Raw genomic sequence first — 15265 nt, forward strand, 5'->3', positions numbered from 1 at the left:
ATATTGGGCAGAGATAATTAAACAGTGCAGATGAATTTATTAGTTAAAATAGCCCCAGAAGATGACCTGCCTAGAAATCTCATTCTCTGCTTTCATGGTCCCAAGCAGCCTAGCCTGATACTTCTTTCTTTCATTTTGTTTTGATATTTCCTGTTATATAAATATTTAACTCCTCTATATAGATTCAGTTTTGTTGAGTTACAGCTTGAAAAACTGAGATAAATATGTATCATTGAGAATACCTCACATAAATTTATAGCCCCTGGGCTATTCTGTAAAGAGACAAGAAATAAAATATTATGAACATTTGAAGTAAATATTTAGGATCTCAGGTTTCTTTTGCAGAATGGGAGAGAGCTTACTCTTTACTGTATTCTCTCTCTCTATGCTCTAATATTCAGTGCAGCATTTCTTATGAAGAAAAGCCTCATAACTCTTACGTGTTTTGAGAGGGTTATGGCTGCATTTTCAAGGAGAAAGTGAAGTGCCTAGAAACAATGTCCCCTGAGATCTTGAATTTATTCAAAGGACTGCTTCTCTCAGAATGTAGAGTAACCCAAGGTGTCCTGTGCATTTGTTGCCCTGATTTAGTCCAAGTTTTACAAACCCATCTAGTCAGAGAAAGGATTGTCTACCCTCTCTCATACAGGCTTTTGGATATATAACGTGCTAAAATGGACTTATATAATTGTCTGAAGACACTGGAAAACATCAGATAGATACTATGTGTACTGAGATTTAAGATATTTCAGAAAGTGAAACATTCCTCCCTTCCATTCCAAGCTGCAGACTGAGCAATAACATTCAGTGAAGCTGCGTCTGGCTTTCTGGATTGTCTCTGGGTCAAAATGCTTGGTGTTGTATGAAGTGCTGAAGCTGTACATCAGCATCACGTGCACATTCTAGCCCATTTAAAAATAAGCAAACAGAATCAAAAAGCTCTGGCAGCGTCAAGTTTACAAGAGATTCAAAGAGTAGCTTAGGTTGGAATGAACCTCTGGAGATCACTTAGTCAAGCTCGCAGCTCAAAGCAGGTCAAATTGAATCCCCTTGCTCAGGGCTGTGTCCAGCTGCATCTTGAACACCTCCAAGGTCAGGGATGCCACAATCTCTCTGGGTGTCCTGCTCCAATGTTTTATCACTCTCACGGTGAAAAACATTTCTCCTTGTATGTAGTCAGAGTTTCCACGTTCCTGCTTGTGTCCATTGTCTCTCATCCTGTCGCTGTGCACCTATGAGAAGAGTCTGACTCTGGTTTCTCTGTATCCTCTGGCCCCAGGTAGTTTCAGGCAGCAGTGAAGTTACCCCGAGCCTTCTCTTCTCTAGGCCGCACACTGTGGCTCATTCAGCCCCTCCTCATGCAACATGTGCCCAGACCTCCTTAGCAGCTCCCCGTTGGCTTTGTCCAGTATGTCCATGCCTTTCTTGCACTGAGGATCCCAACGCTGGACATTGCTCCAGATGTAGTCTCACAAATCTCGTATAAAAGGGAAGGATCACTGCCCTGGACCCAGTGACTCAGGATGCTGTTGGCCTTCTACACTGTGCTCAATGTGTTGTCTATCAGGACCCCCAGGGCCTTTTCCTCAGAGCTGCTGTCCAGCCCGTTGTCCCCCAGCCTGTGCTGATCCATGGGGTTATCCCACTCTGGGTGCAGGACATGAATTTGTTTTCGCCGAACTTCATGATCTTCCTGTCAAACCTTCCCATCTGAAAAGCAACCTTACCTTATAGTGCATTGCTGGGGTGACTTCGGTGTCATCCACATAGTACAGATAAAAAACAAAGGAGAGCATCTATATTGTCTGAATTTGTTTAAACCCAGGGAGTGGAATGTGCTTAGAGATTTCCTTTCATTCAGTTGGTTACACGCTGCAAGCTCCCCATGGATTATCGTGTAAAACCAAGACAAGTTGTTCAGAACAGTTGTGGAGCCCTTACTGAGTTCTGTGTTTCTGACTCTAATGCAGTCAAACTAACTTTGCATTACAAAACAAATCTTGAAAATGAAAAAGTCCTCTAGAGCAGTAATTCCTGGGTTACTGCTTCTCTTGTGAATGAAATTTGCTCCAGTGTCAATAGCCCACTCACAGTCCTGTGGATGAGCAGGCTTCTGCAGGATAGTTTAGGATAGTTTAGGCTGATGCTTCTCAAACTGCAGGACACTTGCAGAAATATGCAAGGGATGCTCCAGGTGGAAAGCATTTGGCTCAACCATGCTGATTGTGGAGGGCAGGCTGGAGGCTTGAGTGGAAGAGGGAATCAGAAGAGTGCATTGTAAGGCAAGGTAATTTGGGGAAAAATTGGATTAAGTGATCATAGACTCCTTGTGTCAGTTGAATTTGTTCCTCTCTCTGTCATGTTGAAGGTATATATTACCTAGTTTTTCCTGCTGCAGATCCCCGGTTTGTGGTAAATTAGTGTATCAGACTGCTCTCCCAACTCTCGGTGTTCTCCCAAATTGCATGAGATTTATATCAGCTACGGCCTCGATCCTGCAAAGTGCTGAATATGTTGGCCTTGGTCCAGAAAAGCACTTCAGCCAGTAATTAATTTTCAACTTGCATACATAAAAGTTAAGTACGTGTTTAAGTGCTTGGCCAGAGCAGTCAGTGTCTTGCAGGACTGAGCCCTCTGAGAAACCATTGGATCTGCTTTTTATAATATAATTCAGTCTGTCACATAAAAAGATGCCATAATCTTTCTCTCTCTACCCCCACTTTCAGGAGACAAACATTGTTCTTGGATCAAACGAAAAAAAGGCCATTCAGAAAAAAAAAAGAAAAAAAAAAAAGCAATTAAGAGGACTGCCCCGTGTTCCTAGCGCATGTTTGTGGTTAATGGGAACTTTTACTACTGCTGAGCGGATCACTTAATCCTTTTATTTCTGTAGCTGGCATTTCCTACGTTTTTTTGCCCAACATCAATACCTTTATAAAGCAGTCATCTGTTTTTGATTTATAAAAATGTGTCATGAAACTCCAGCCAAGGAATCCAAAAGTTTTATAAATTGACAAGCCAGCTAGTCATTAATTAGTGTAGGGGAAAAGTGGTTCTTTATTTGTTTTTGCTTCATTCGTGTAATTTATATGGAGCACCACTGGAAGAAGAAAAAGACTAGCACAACTGTTTTTACTTAGCGTAATGGACAGGCAAAATATTCTTTGAGTTATATAACTAGAAAGGGAAAAAATCTGCAAAGCCACATATATTATCAGCTGAAATTTGCACCTTATAAACAAGATCTGGTTACTTGACCCTGTCACTCAGATGAAATCTAAGGCCAAAGCAGCAAGGTGTTCACATACTTTCTGTGTTCCACAGCCCTTTGTTTCTTTTTGTAAGCCCCGCTATTCATACTCGTTGTACACCCAGCACAAAGAAAATGTTGTTCCAGTCCAACTAAGCATCGTTAGATGTTTGCTCAGGAAACCTTCTAATTTTTCCAAGGAAAGGAATACAGAGCAATGCTGGTGAAATTGTAGCTCAAATAAATAAACACAGAATTTTGTTCAGGAAAACTTTTCCTTTTTCCAAGGCAGTAAGTGCAGAGCAATGCTGGAAAAAAGTCTATCTCATTAGCCTAGCCATCTCTCAACTTGATTTATTGATTTATTTTCAATGAAGAGAAATACTGAGAGTAGATTTGCAGTAGGACTGGAAAAGTTTACAAAATCTAACAGTTATCACTTAACAGACAGAGCTTGTGGCCCGCGCTGATTGCCTGATAGAGCAAAATATGTTTTGCTCTTCAGCGTGTACGATTGAGGAATTCAGTATTTTGGGGGTGTTTTGTCTTTGCTGGGTTCATTGCGTAATGCTCAGTGTGAGCACTCATCAGAACAGCAGACCAAACAGCACGTTCATTAAAACCTATCTGCTCCCAGCTCCTGAGAGGAGCATAATGAAATCGTGATGCGAAGAGCAAAAAGTCTCAGAATATGCAAAGAAATGAGTTGCCCTGGTGAGCACATTTCTCGCCCTGGCGTGAGGTAGGATGAGTTCCTTCATTTCTACCGACGTGACTTCAACACTTGTGTGTCTTCTTTCCCCAGTGAGTGACCCGCTTGCTTCTCCCTGGTTCCTTACAGATGTAGCCAATTTCAGTCTCTCCTCCTTTGGGAAGGGAGAGGTGTTTTTACAGCAGGAATGGGACAAAGAGTCCAGATTAGTTTAAAACAGCGTGCTCTGCTTGTGAGCACCAGAGCTGGAGAGAGGCAGTGCCTGTGCAAGTCCTTTGCACGCCTGCCATTCAAATAAAAAAACAGGTAATCAGTGCAGTGACCCTGTGCACCAGAGCCATCAACATCCTCTATGGGGAAAGAGCAAGCAAGCAAAATTTAGCATGTACTCGGTGATCAGAATGCTGACCCCCTTTCACAGGGAGAGGCAGAGAGGTTCAGTATGGATCTGAGTACGCGCACTGGAGAGATGCTGAGTACATGCACTGGGGAGAGGAGGCACGAGTGAATTATTTAGTTTAGTTGAAAAGAACAAGATAGAGTTTTTTACATCTCTTTAAAGTACCTGATTAGTGTGTGACCTAAACATGCTGCTAAAGAACTTTAATTTCTTTTTCCCCTTCCTCTCCTGTTTGCAGGTCCCAAGGGAAGAAGGAGGAGGCTGTAATGTTACTGAAGGACTCCATCAAATACGGCCCAGAATTCGCAGATGCTTACTCAAGCCTGGCCTCGCTGTTGGCTGAACAGGTAATGGGTACCATTCAAGGCTCTTGTTTCTCCTGCAGGGTGATACACTGATGTTGTAATTGCAATGCCTCCTTCACAGCCTTGGAATTGCTCACACCTCACACACATGGCAGTGAAGTGCACAGCCCTGTCTGTGGTTATCTGGAGAGTTGTGCTGGGCTGCTTTAGAGATGACTTGTTCAGTATAGGAAGGAGGCAACTCATTCTCAGTGAGTCATTACACCTGTGTGGTGTGGCTCTGAGTTACTTCACTGTTAAAGTTGAGTACATATCCATTCTGGAGCTCCCCACATCTATATCAAAGTCTTTATCCATTGCCCCTTGAATGCTGTGACAGCAGAATAGGTGAGTACTTCCCCCCCAGACACACAAACCTACATAGATAACTTTGAGATTTATAAGAAAGCCCCCCAAAGCTAGAAAATGGCAGAAACAAGGTTTCTACTTTGAATTTCTGCCTCTGAATTCTGCCCCGTGCATGTATCCATCAGGATAAAGCCCCTAATCACCACGGTAGATGATCATGTACTGTGGGTGGAGAGGCTCCCTTGCTTTGTGTTGCTCTTAATGAGCAGCTGTTGGATATTTTATTTAACCTCATTGTTGGATATGTGCCCCCAAGCCTTATTTACTGCACTGGGCCCAGAATGTGCTCTGGAGGTGGGATTACTCATTTCCTCTTGGGCTTTTTTTTAACATGCTCATTACTTGGGGCGCTTGCCACTCACTGCAGTGAGGTAATTTATTTCTAGAAGGTCCCTGTGAGGTGAAATAGTGTCTCCGCAGAAGAAAAGGGAAATTGAGGCACAAAATTCTTGAGTTCAGGAGAAGACATGAAGCGTGAGTGGCCACGTCAAGACCACCATGCCCTGCTTTTCTCCAAGCATGCCAGAGACGAGGGATGCTGTGCTTCAGGCACTGTTCCTGTGGACTGCAGCCACAACCACTGGCCCCATTCTGACCCTATATGGGTGCATGATGAGGTCCCCTGCACGACCCCAGCAAGCTTCTACTAAGCTTTTGAAAACTGTTTTTTTCTGTCCCCAGAATTTCAGATCTTAACTGTTCCATAGCATCGGGTGCTAAAACTTTCTTAAATAAAAGCCTGCCAAAATGCAAATACAGACATAGCAGTGGAATATCGTCTTTCACTATTTTCCACTAGTCTGGTTAATTAAATCTTGTCTCTGCAAGTAGATATATTTCAGAAAAACTATAAGCAAAGGTCTTGTTCTGGTTTAGGCTTCTTCAATGATGTAGACACTGCAAAATTCACCCGTGGTATATATGGGTTACTGAAAGATGTGACATTTATTTTCCCCTTTAAATGACTTTTATACGTTTAAATATTACCAATATCGGCTGCAGGGACCTAGAAATATAGTATATGAATTGAGAGAAGAACTTTGTTGAATGGAAACTGTATTTTGAGTAAGCCCATCAATGAAGAGTCATCTGCAGTTATAAGAAATTAGTTGTCTGCAGTAACACCTGGTTTTAATATTAATTGAAATTATTATTTAGAACCATCAGTTGTAAGATCAATAGAGCAATAAAACCACTATAGAGTCTCAAGGCCTTCTGCCCAAAGCCAATGCCATTAGTAAGTCCAGCAATAATTCATCTGCTTTTATGTACAGATCGTTCATCCTCCTGTGACTTGAGTAAGTGGTAGGGAAGAAAAGATAGTTTGTACAGTTTCCTCAGAAAATAACCATTTCCTGCAGGCTTTTAACACCTTCTCATGTTCAGCCACAGCAGATGCCTACCTGATTGTGCACCTCCTCCTCACACACCCATCCTTGTGACCTCGGTAGGCGTCCTACAAATGCTGCTGCCTGAGGCTGCGGGCTGCAGAATTCCACCCTAATGCTGTGTGCTTTCTGGAGGGGTACAGGCAGAAATTCTTGGCATCTCGAGCTCAGAGGATGATAGATGTGCCAGAAGGGAGAAACGGGATTCTGTTTTTCAGTTTGGGGTTTTCCTGTTTGTCCAAGCAGTAGTTTCCAAGTAGGGTAAAAGTTATAGACCTGTTTTTCCTTCTGATTGTGGTTCAGAGTTCATCTTACAACTGTTTGGGTATCTGTGATGCCGGGCAATATGCAAGAAGTTACCACAGCGGGCTGCGTGGACCATCCAGTCCGAGCCCCCTGCCATGGGCAGGGACACCTCCCACCAGCCCAGGTTGCCCAAAGCCCCATCCAGCCTGGCCTTGAACACCTCCAGGGATGGGGCATCAGGATTGCCTTGGTCAGTCCTGCACAATATGATCCCAAGTAACTTTATGGGCTTATGAGTCTAAAATAGAGCTCATGGTGCCCTTCTGGCCGTAGCTATAAAGCACACTGTAAGAGGTAACTCTCGTGCACCAGGGGATTAGGGTGCTACTCGGTGTGATTGCCCTTTTATCTCCTTGTGAGACGATTCTAAAGTCAGAGTCCCATCTGAAAAAAAGAAAATACTTCCACGGTGTATAAAAGTTTGGCTTCTTTATGGCTTTTGTAAATGCTTTCCCATGGTATTGCTGTCTGCTTGATAGCGTAGCTCAGTATTGGTATTGTTGTTTTCCATGATTGTTTCAGTGGCGCTAACATGAGAAATCAAATGTTTCATGTTTTTGATTGCCAGTGCTGTGCCCCTTGTTGTAACTGCGGTTCCCCTGGGTTTACTCTGAGGCACTGCAGCAGCACCTTCCTAGCTCTTGCAGCTTTATCACTTGTCTCATGCTACCTGGTGGCTTTTTTCAGGCCCTAGTTTCTGGATTCATTTTTTTTTCTTTTTTTTCTTTTTTCATTTTTTTATTTTTCTCCTTTTCTTTCTTTTTTTTTTTCATTTTTTTTTCTTTTTGTTTGGTAAGAATATCACTGAGAAAAAGAAACTTTTTAACCCACTTAGCTACAGCAGCGAGCCTGCTCAGGCATACCCAGACTGAAAATCCGAGCCATGAAAAAAAAAGAAAAAAAACAGACTTAAAAACCCTGGAGTTTAACTGAGAGATCCTCACATGCATAATTTTCTTAATATCATAAAAATCTCATACATTTTTTAAGCCAGTCTTCTGAATTCTGTGAGCTTGATGAATGTTTCATGAAGGTCTGGAAGCAGCGTTATTAAGTGTTAATGAGAATAAAGCCTTGATGAACTTACAGCATTTCTCCTAAGAAGAGAGGCTGCTAGGGAGAAAGCTCTGGCAGCAGAAGACGGGCCCACCCTGCTCAATTTCTGACTGCACTTAATGCAAGCACTTTGTTGGAGGAGTCATCCCAGACTTTGCACTGAGCCCGAGACATGCAGGGTCAGGGTGTTAGATGCCAAAAAGGTGTTTTACGAACACGTGTGCAATGCAACCGTGACAAAAATGCTGAAAGTGCTGGTATCAGTGAGTGGGAATATTCTGACATGGGACACTGCTCCTGATCCAGTTGAACCTAGCCCTTTCTTGCTTAAAGATCGGGTTTGTGATTGCTAAACAAAATGAAGACAACTGACATGTATGCATACAAAGCCGTGTTCCTCTGCTGAAAAATAAAATGAGTGGAAAAGAAATCAATAGAGAAGTTATTGCAAATATACTTGTTAATGTCTGATGCACGTACTTTCTTAAGAGGTTGCTCTTCATTTTAGTCAATTCTGACAATTGCTCCACTTTTCCTGACCCTGCAGGATGATGATGTCAAATTCACATAAATATATCCAAAATGTCCAAACTTAATCACTTCTAAAAAATGTGTTTCTGTGTTTTATCACACCCTATCTCTTCTGCTGGCTGACCTTTCTCATGTAAATGTGAAAGCACTTAACCATGACAAACCGTTTGCTTTCATCAACCATAGTCTTCCAGAGCTATTAATTCCAGCTTTCCAGTTCTGATAGAGGAGGTGAGAAAGGAGCCCATGCTTCTAAACAACTACAGACCACATGCTGCTGTCAGGTACACGCTTTAAATCCAGAGAAAGCCCAGCACGCGCTGGGATTTGCATGACAGGAGGAAAGGAGAGTTCACAGCTGGGCTGAAGAGCAGAACCAGCTCTGTTTCGCGCAAAGACGTGGCCCAGGCTCCCCCCAAAAAGTGTTTTCTCAGGGCCTGCCTTGATAGCCAGATGTGATCGTGCAGCTGAGGACATGCTGTCCTTGGCAGCTTCTTGTGGCCAGGCAGAGCCGGTCACAGGGAGTGTTGGTGGGGCAGGGAGTGAATGGACCCTCCCCTTATTTCAACATGGATTCAGCTCTTGAGCATGGTGAGTTCTGCCTCGGTGGTGCCAGGCTTTCCTCAGCAGGCACCCAAATGGCTGATCTGGCCTGGGAGCTCTGGGAGGAGGCTGTGGGGTTTGTTACCATAGGGCTGCTCTGCTCCACACAAGGGGAAGAACTGAAAAAAAAAACCGCCTTTGCCTCTGGAAGCTTAACTGACACCCCCCGTGTACTATGCTGCTTTCCATTGTGAACAACCTTCCTTCCACCTGTACACCCCAACAGCAAAGATCTGAGTTTAGGGGGGAGGAAAATCTCAGTAACTGATGCTAGTGAGCACATGGGCAGCTGGCATGTACCGTCTGGCTGGAGGGAAATGGAAACCTTATTCAGTGGCTACTTGATCCAAACAATACACATTATTTTTGTTTCAGGACCTGTCTGCCCATAGCTTAGGCTAGACAGATCACAGCCAGTGGGACACTTCCATAGGCAGGACGTTCCCAAAGAAAAAATCTGCATTTTTTTTTTTGTGCAGCACCTACAAACCTCACTGAAATCTATGCAAAACATAAGGGCTCGGTGCATCTAAGAATCAGAGCAGTGGCATGTCCTATCAGTCCCAGTGAGCTACATCTCACACATTGACAACACCTGTTTTTCATCTGAAACTGTCAGGTTTTCCCCACTCTTTCATCACCCTCAGTCCTCCTCCTGTTTCCCTCATTGCCCTGTGCAAGCTCCTCATCCCTCAGCTGTCACGCACACCAAGCTTTCATTCTTTGTGTTTTCCATGCTGCTCAGGGAACGGAGAGCGGAGCTCCTGAGGGGGCAAGTTAGCCAGCGAGATGCTCATTAAACAAATAAATTAAAATATATCAGCTCCCAAATGACAGATTCTTAGCAGAACCAACATGACCCCTGTCGCTGTGCATTTCCCAGCTGGGTGCGTGCTAGCTGAAGCTCACTGACATTGCACACAAACCGCCCAACCTTTCCCAGCTGATATTTGTATTTCACAGGTAGTTCCAATTGCGAGTGTAGGGGGGGAGAGCTGTCTGCATTGCTGTGGAGTACCAGACAGCAAGACATACCGCATCCACGCCACGGGGTAAAATTTTGGCTTCCAAGAAGCCAGTGGTCATGGCCAGGCTTGGTGGGGTGAACTGGGGCCTGAGCTCCCCATGTGGCGAGGGAGGAAGGGCACCAGCAGTGCCAAAGTGAGCCTTGCCACAAAATGCAGGCACCCAGCAAACGGTGCTGATACCGTTTCTGCCACGGCTAAGACATCTCCTTCTGTTTTAAGGAACGGCTGAAGGAAGCAGAGGAGGTCTACAAGGCTGGCATAGAGAATTGTCCAGAGAGCTCCGATCTGCATAACAACTACGGAGTTTTCTTGGTTGATACCGGTAAGTGACTGTGGGACGGGGGATTTTCTCTCTCGGGCTTATTTGCTTTGGCTTGTTTTATTCAGCAGTACACTTCTAAAAGAGTGTCAAAAGCTTCCAGAGTGGTAGAAGTGCCTCCCCTGTAGCTTGGAAATAAATATCCCTGCTCTACTGGGATGGCAGAGTGTGCTGAAATTTGTAGTCGCTGTGGTTAGTGTGCAGCAGTGGCATCCAGCCTGGATGTTTCCTACAGCGTTTCTCACCATATTCACACAGGCAGTTGTCCTCTTCAATTTGAGCTGGGCAGCACCCTGACAATCCTACTGTTTCTCCAGGAAGGCACGGCAGCATCAAGTACAACCCCAGGCACACAAATGGATCGTTATGGTCTTTGGAGCATTTGCAGCTCTTTGGTGACAAAGCAGCTCTTTGACTAAAGGTTGAGTGCCACTACTATAAAAATAAACATGGCTTTTAAATCACAATCATCTGTGAAAACAAAACCTAAGATACTATGGGGTGAATTGATTTCTCGGGAGCTCCATAATGACAAACAAAGCCTTTCTTTTCTGGGCTCCTGGTTCCCATCCAACTTCCGTGGACTCAGGCACTTCCTGGCATCCATATAACAGAAAAAAAAGTGCCTCTGCAGTTGCCACCTTTTACTGACAGCTTTATAAGCAAGTCCAAGTCTGAACTGACAAACAGCTAGTGGAAAGCAAGCTGCTCTCTGAAGTCTCTCCAGAACAGAGCTGTGACTCAATGATGAAGTATCATAGGCTTGAAGTGTGTAGTTGCTGCCCTTTCTGTCCCTTTCACACTGTGCCCGGCGCCGGTGGTGCTTGGGAAGCAAGGATGATGGCAAAAAGCGGTGTCTGGCGGTGTGCAGCTGGCTGTCCTCACTCTGAGCTGCCACTCAGACATCACTCCTCTGGACTACCAATGTGAAATAACCAGAAAGCCAAAATGAATATTTGTACTCAAAAAAGTTGTGGTATTAACAGCAGAAATTGAGATTCTGAGTTTGTGCCCTGGCAAAATTCAAACGTGCAAATAATAAAAACTCCTCGGTAATTTCACTCTGGTGTTGTACTTCTCTCTGCTTCCTGACCCAGATAAACTACTCTATTCCTACCAGAATTTTTGGTTCAAATGCGATGCATTGTGCTTTCTTTTTTGCACGTGTGTCCTGCCAAATTCCAACCTAACTTTTCCTGTTTGTTACTACACTCTCCTACACGCAAACAATAATAAAAAAAAAAAAGCTCACCACACTGAATTTCAAAACTAAAGGCCTGATGTATAACTAACCTTCTTGGAGACACGACACAGCACAAAGGAACTGGCTTGCAGTGAGTCTGTCACAGGCTGCCTTCTTCCCCCGTGGGCACAGGGGGATCACCGTGAAGCACCACTCCAAGTAACTCGCAGGATTTTGTGCAAGAGCCTCCAGTAAGTGTCAGCTCTGGAGAGCTGGATCTCTAGGTAACTCGGCAGCGAATATAGACACTCAGTGTGTCTCCCTTAGTGACGTGTATTACCCCTGCGTGTTGAACAGGGGTGGCACTGGCTGACCTTAAGGACTTAGGTGCTTGCCCAGCTGCTTGTTTCGGCGTGTTTTGTGCTTGTGATTTTCCCAAACTTCCATCTGCTCAGCACTAACAGCAAACAGAGTGTACAAACTAATTAAACCAGCACTGTAGCTAAAATTATAATATTTGCATTACAGAAATGTTGAGATTTTTAACCGTGCCCCATTAGTAGTAAGCAGGCTCTGCCTGAGGAAAGCACTGCAAGATCCCTCTTGAGGAAAGGCATTATTTAGGTAAATAAAAATATACTGCTAGAACTAGAACTTAAGGTGGTGGATGAATGGTCTGGCACCTTTCTTCCATTCAGATTGAACATTGGCATTTCCTAAAAATACGGGGTGCTGGTGAGTTCTGATGGGCTTTCCAAGGCATTTGCAGTCTCGTGTTGTGGTGTTTGGTGATGTCATGGTCCGCAGGACCTTACCCAGGCAGAGGGTTTCTCACAGGGAAGCAGTGCCACCCAATGGCTCCTCTGAAACACGGAGACGGTGCCTACGTGCTCCAGGATGGGCATCCAGGCACTGTGGTGTTGGATTTACTGTGCCAAGGTGGGAATTAGCTGTTACTGGTGCAGTGCACGCAGACTGAGCAGGGCCAGCAGCGGAGGTACAGGGAATGTTCTCTGTTTTGAAGTGCCTGAAGCTATCTGCAGCTCTTGTGGGGCTGTGGGGAATACTGGGTGGCTTGTTCTCCGTGTCTCTGTTGACTGCGCACCCACAGCTGGTGGGCCAGGGTAGAAGGATGCTCTCCTGGGAGGTGGGACATGACCCCAGCCTGCACTGGGATTGTTACATCCCCCCTGCACCACGATAGAGGGGTGCGTTCAGTCAGGAGCCTTTTTTTGCTGAATGTACTCAACTTGCTAAAACCTACCCCTGCAAAGTCTGTTTCTCAGGATTCTCTCCAAATATTGGAGCCTGTCAGCAGTTTTCCTTACACTTAATCTCTAGAAAGGCTGGGCTCTGACAACAGCATCAGAGGTTCTTCAGTGGCTTGAGCAGGTTTTTAGTGCTATTCCTGCTGTGCTCAAAGCTGCTGTGTGAGTGCTGTACCAGTGAGAGCTATAATTCCTGCACACCCCAGCCTCCTTTTTGGCATCCCAATCTGTGCTCACACTCCTCTGCCTCTGCCCGTCAGCCATCCCAAGCCCTGCTGTGTGCTGACATGCACTTTGGGGCGGTCCTCTCCCTCCCAGGTGGACAGAGGGGTTGCTGCTGGGGGCACACTCATCCTTCCCCGGGACCATAAAACTGTGGTGGGGTGAGCGTGCCATGCACAGTGCAGAGCTTCTCTGCTCCATGCCACACCTTGCTCATCTGCTGTGACTCAGACATCACCTGGAAACATCAATTCTTCCCAAATTTCTTTCTCAAAATGGTTCCCAATAAGAGCTGAAAGAAAACCCAGAGCATTGCTTCATGCTGAATTTGCCACAGGATTTTTTCTGAGGCACCAGTTTAACAGCCTTTTTGTCCTCCAGGGGCTCCAGAGAGAGCTGTGTCCCACTACAGGCAGGCCATCCGTCTGAGCCCAGCTCACCACGTCGCCATGGTAAACCTGGGCAGGCTTCACCGCTCCTTGGGGCAGAACAAAGAGGCTGAAGCGTGGTACAAGAGGTAAGAATTTGAGATGGGGGGCAGAGGTTTCCCTTGTCCCCGCACACGACTTATCTGTGCTAAAGTGCCTGCGATACCTGAATCTATCGCTGCATGCTTGGCTTTTCCCACCCACCTTCTCCATCCACTTGAAATCAGATTTACTTCTGCTTATTTGGCTATTTTTTGGGGAGTGCTTGGAAAGAAAGCACTGACTCAGGCAATGTTGACTTCTCTGGACCATTCCCAAGCCCCCAGGCAGGGCACGCTGCTGCTTTTGGATGGGGGATGCTCTGACAACAACATCAAAAGGTTTTCAGCTTTGTAGTGCTACTCCCACTGTGCTCAAAGCTGCTCTGTGAGTGCTGCACTGGTAACACTCCATCCCAGTGCAAGCCACACCTTGCTCATATGCTCTGATTCCCGCATCACCTGGAAATCTCTCTTCTTCCCAAATTTCAGGGCACTGAAGGTATCCCGGAAAGCTGAAATCCTGTCCCCGCTGGGGGCTCTGTATTATAACACGGGGCGATACGAAGAAGCTTTGCAGGTTTACAGAGAAGCAGCATCACTGCAGCCTTCAAACAAAGAGATCCGACTGGCTCTGGTGAGTGTGGGACGAGCACATCCAAGCCAGGGCCACCCGTGGAGCAGGGTGGCCACGTGAGTGTGAACACTTCCAAGGCTCAGAGCTTGGCTCTCCCTCCACCCCAGCCACCCAGTGACTGTCTTTCCCACCCTTCTTGTTTCCCCTTCACTCCCTCCAACCTCACACCCTGTGTCTGAGCAGCTGGCTCTTACCAGCAGCCCCTGCTTTGTCAGAGAGCAGGAGCCTGTCACCAGCACTGTATATCGGAGGGCTGAGCTTTTAAAAATCATAACCTTTATAATATGATCCCATAGGCCCAGGTTTTAGCAATGATGGGGCGCACGAAGGAGGCTGAAAAGATGACAAACCATATACTCAGCGAAGATGTGCAGTGTCTGGAGTGCTACCGCCTTCTGTCAGCCATCTTCAGCAAGCAGGAGCACTATGCTAAGGTACTGTGGTCGCGGGGCGTCCTCGTCCAGAGGGCTCACATCCAGAGCTCAGGTAGCATTTTACATTCCATCTCTCCAGAGGTGTCATGTGTCTTAGCAGACACCCAGGAGATTTTTTTTTTTCCCACTAAAACCTTCTGTTTATCTAAGAACAGTACTAAAGCCAAGCACTGTAGTTTTCAGAGGCTGTGAGCTCTTACTGCTCATGCTGCTGTCAGCCCCACTGCCCATCAGCCACAGGCATCTGAAACACCCATTTCCACATGTGGTAACTGTGGGGCAAGTAAGGGAAGGAGGATGATGACATGTTGATCTTTGGGGTGCTAGACTGGGAGGCCTTAGGGGTGGAGAGACCTGAGAAGGGGAAAGGTGCAGAATACAGTGATACAATGACCTCTTGCTTTTTCACAGGCACTTGAAGCTATAGATAAAGCTCTTCAGCTAAAACCAAAGGATCCAAAAATCTTATCAGAGCTCTTCTTCACTAAAGGAAACCAGCTAAGAGAACAGAATCGCCTTGATGAGGCTTTTGAGGTATGACTGCTTTGAGTCCTATGGATAGTTTTAGAGGTTAAAAGATAAAATTAACTCAACGCATCTAATAGTCCATGGTGCACACACCCTGCCTGTTGGCTTTGGGAGCTCATCAGTTCATCAATGATACAGCTAAAGTTATGGAGCGACCAATTTTGCCAGAGTTAGTTGCATTTTTTTTTTCCTCAATAGAAGACTGCTTTCTACCTTTCACA

General features: G+C 45.5%; 1 protein-coding gene across 1 annotated transcript in view; it reads left to right on the plus strand.

Annotated features, from left to right (window-relative positions):
• The window catches only part of TMTC1 (transmembrane O-mannosyltransferase targeting cadherins 1), a 146807-nt gene that overhangs the window by 126482 nt on the left and 5060 nt on the right, over window positions 1–15265 (plus strand). Inside the window, exons 13-18 of the mRNA XM_032191571.1 lie at window positions 4601–4709; window positions 10207–10309; window positions 13361–13496; window positions 13938–14082; window positions 14379–14516; window positions 14928–15050. Coding sequence (XP_032047462.1) covers window positions 4601–4709; window positions 10207–10309; window positions 13361–13496; window positions 13938–14082; window positions 14379–14516; window positions 14928–15050 — 754 coding nt within the window. The remainder of the gene's footprint in view (window positions 1–4600; window positions 4710–10206; window positions 10310–13360; window positions 13497–13937; window positions 14083–14378; window positions 14517–14927; window positions 15051–15265) is intronic.

Source organism: Aythya fuligula, chromosome 1 (genome assembly GCF_009819795.1).
Source record: "Aythya fuligula isolate bAytFul2 chromosome 1, bAytFul2.pri, whole genome shotgun sequence".
Lineage (NCBI taxonomy): Eukaryota > Metazoa > Chordata > Aves > Anseriformes > Anatidae > Aythya > Aythya fuligula.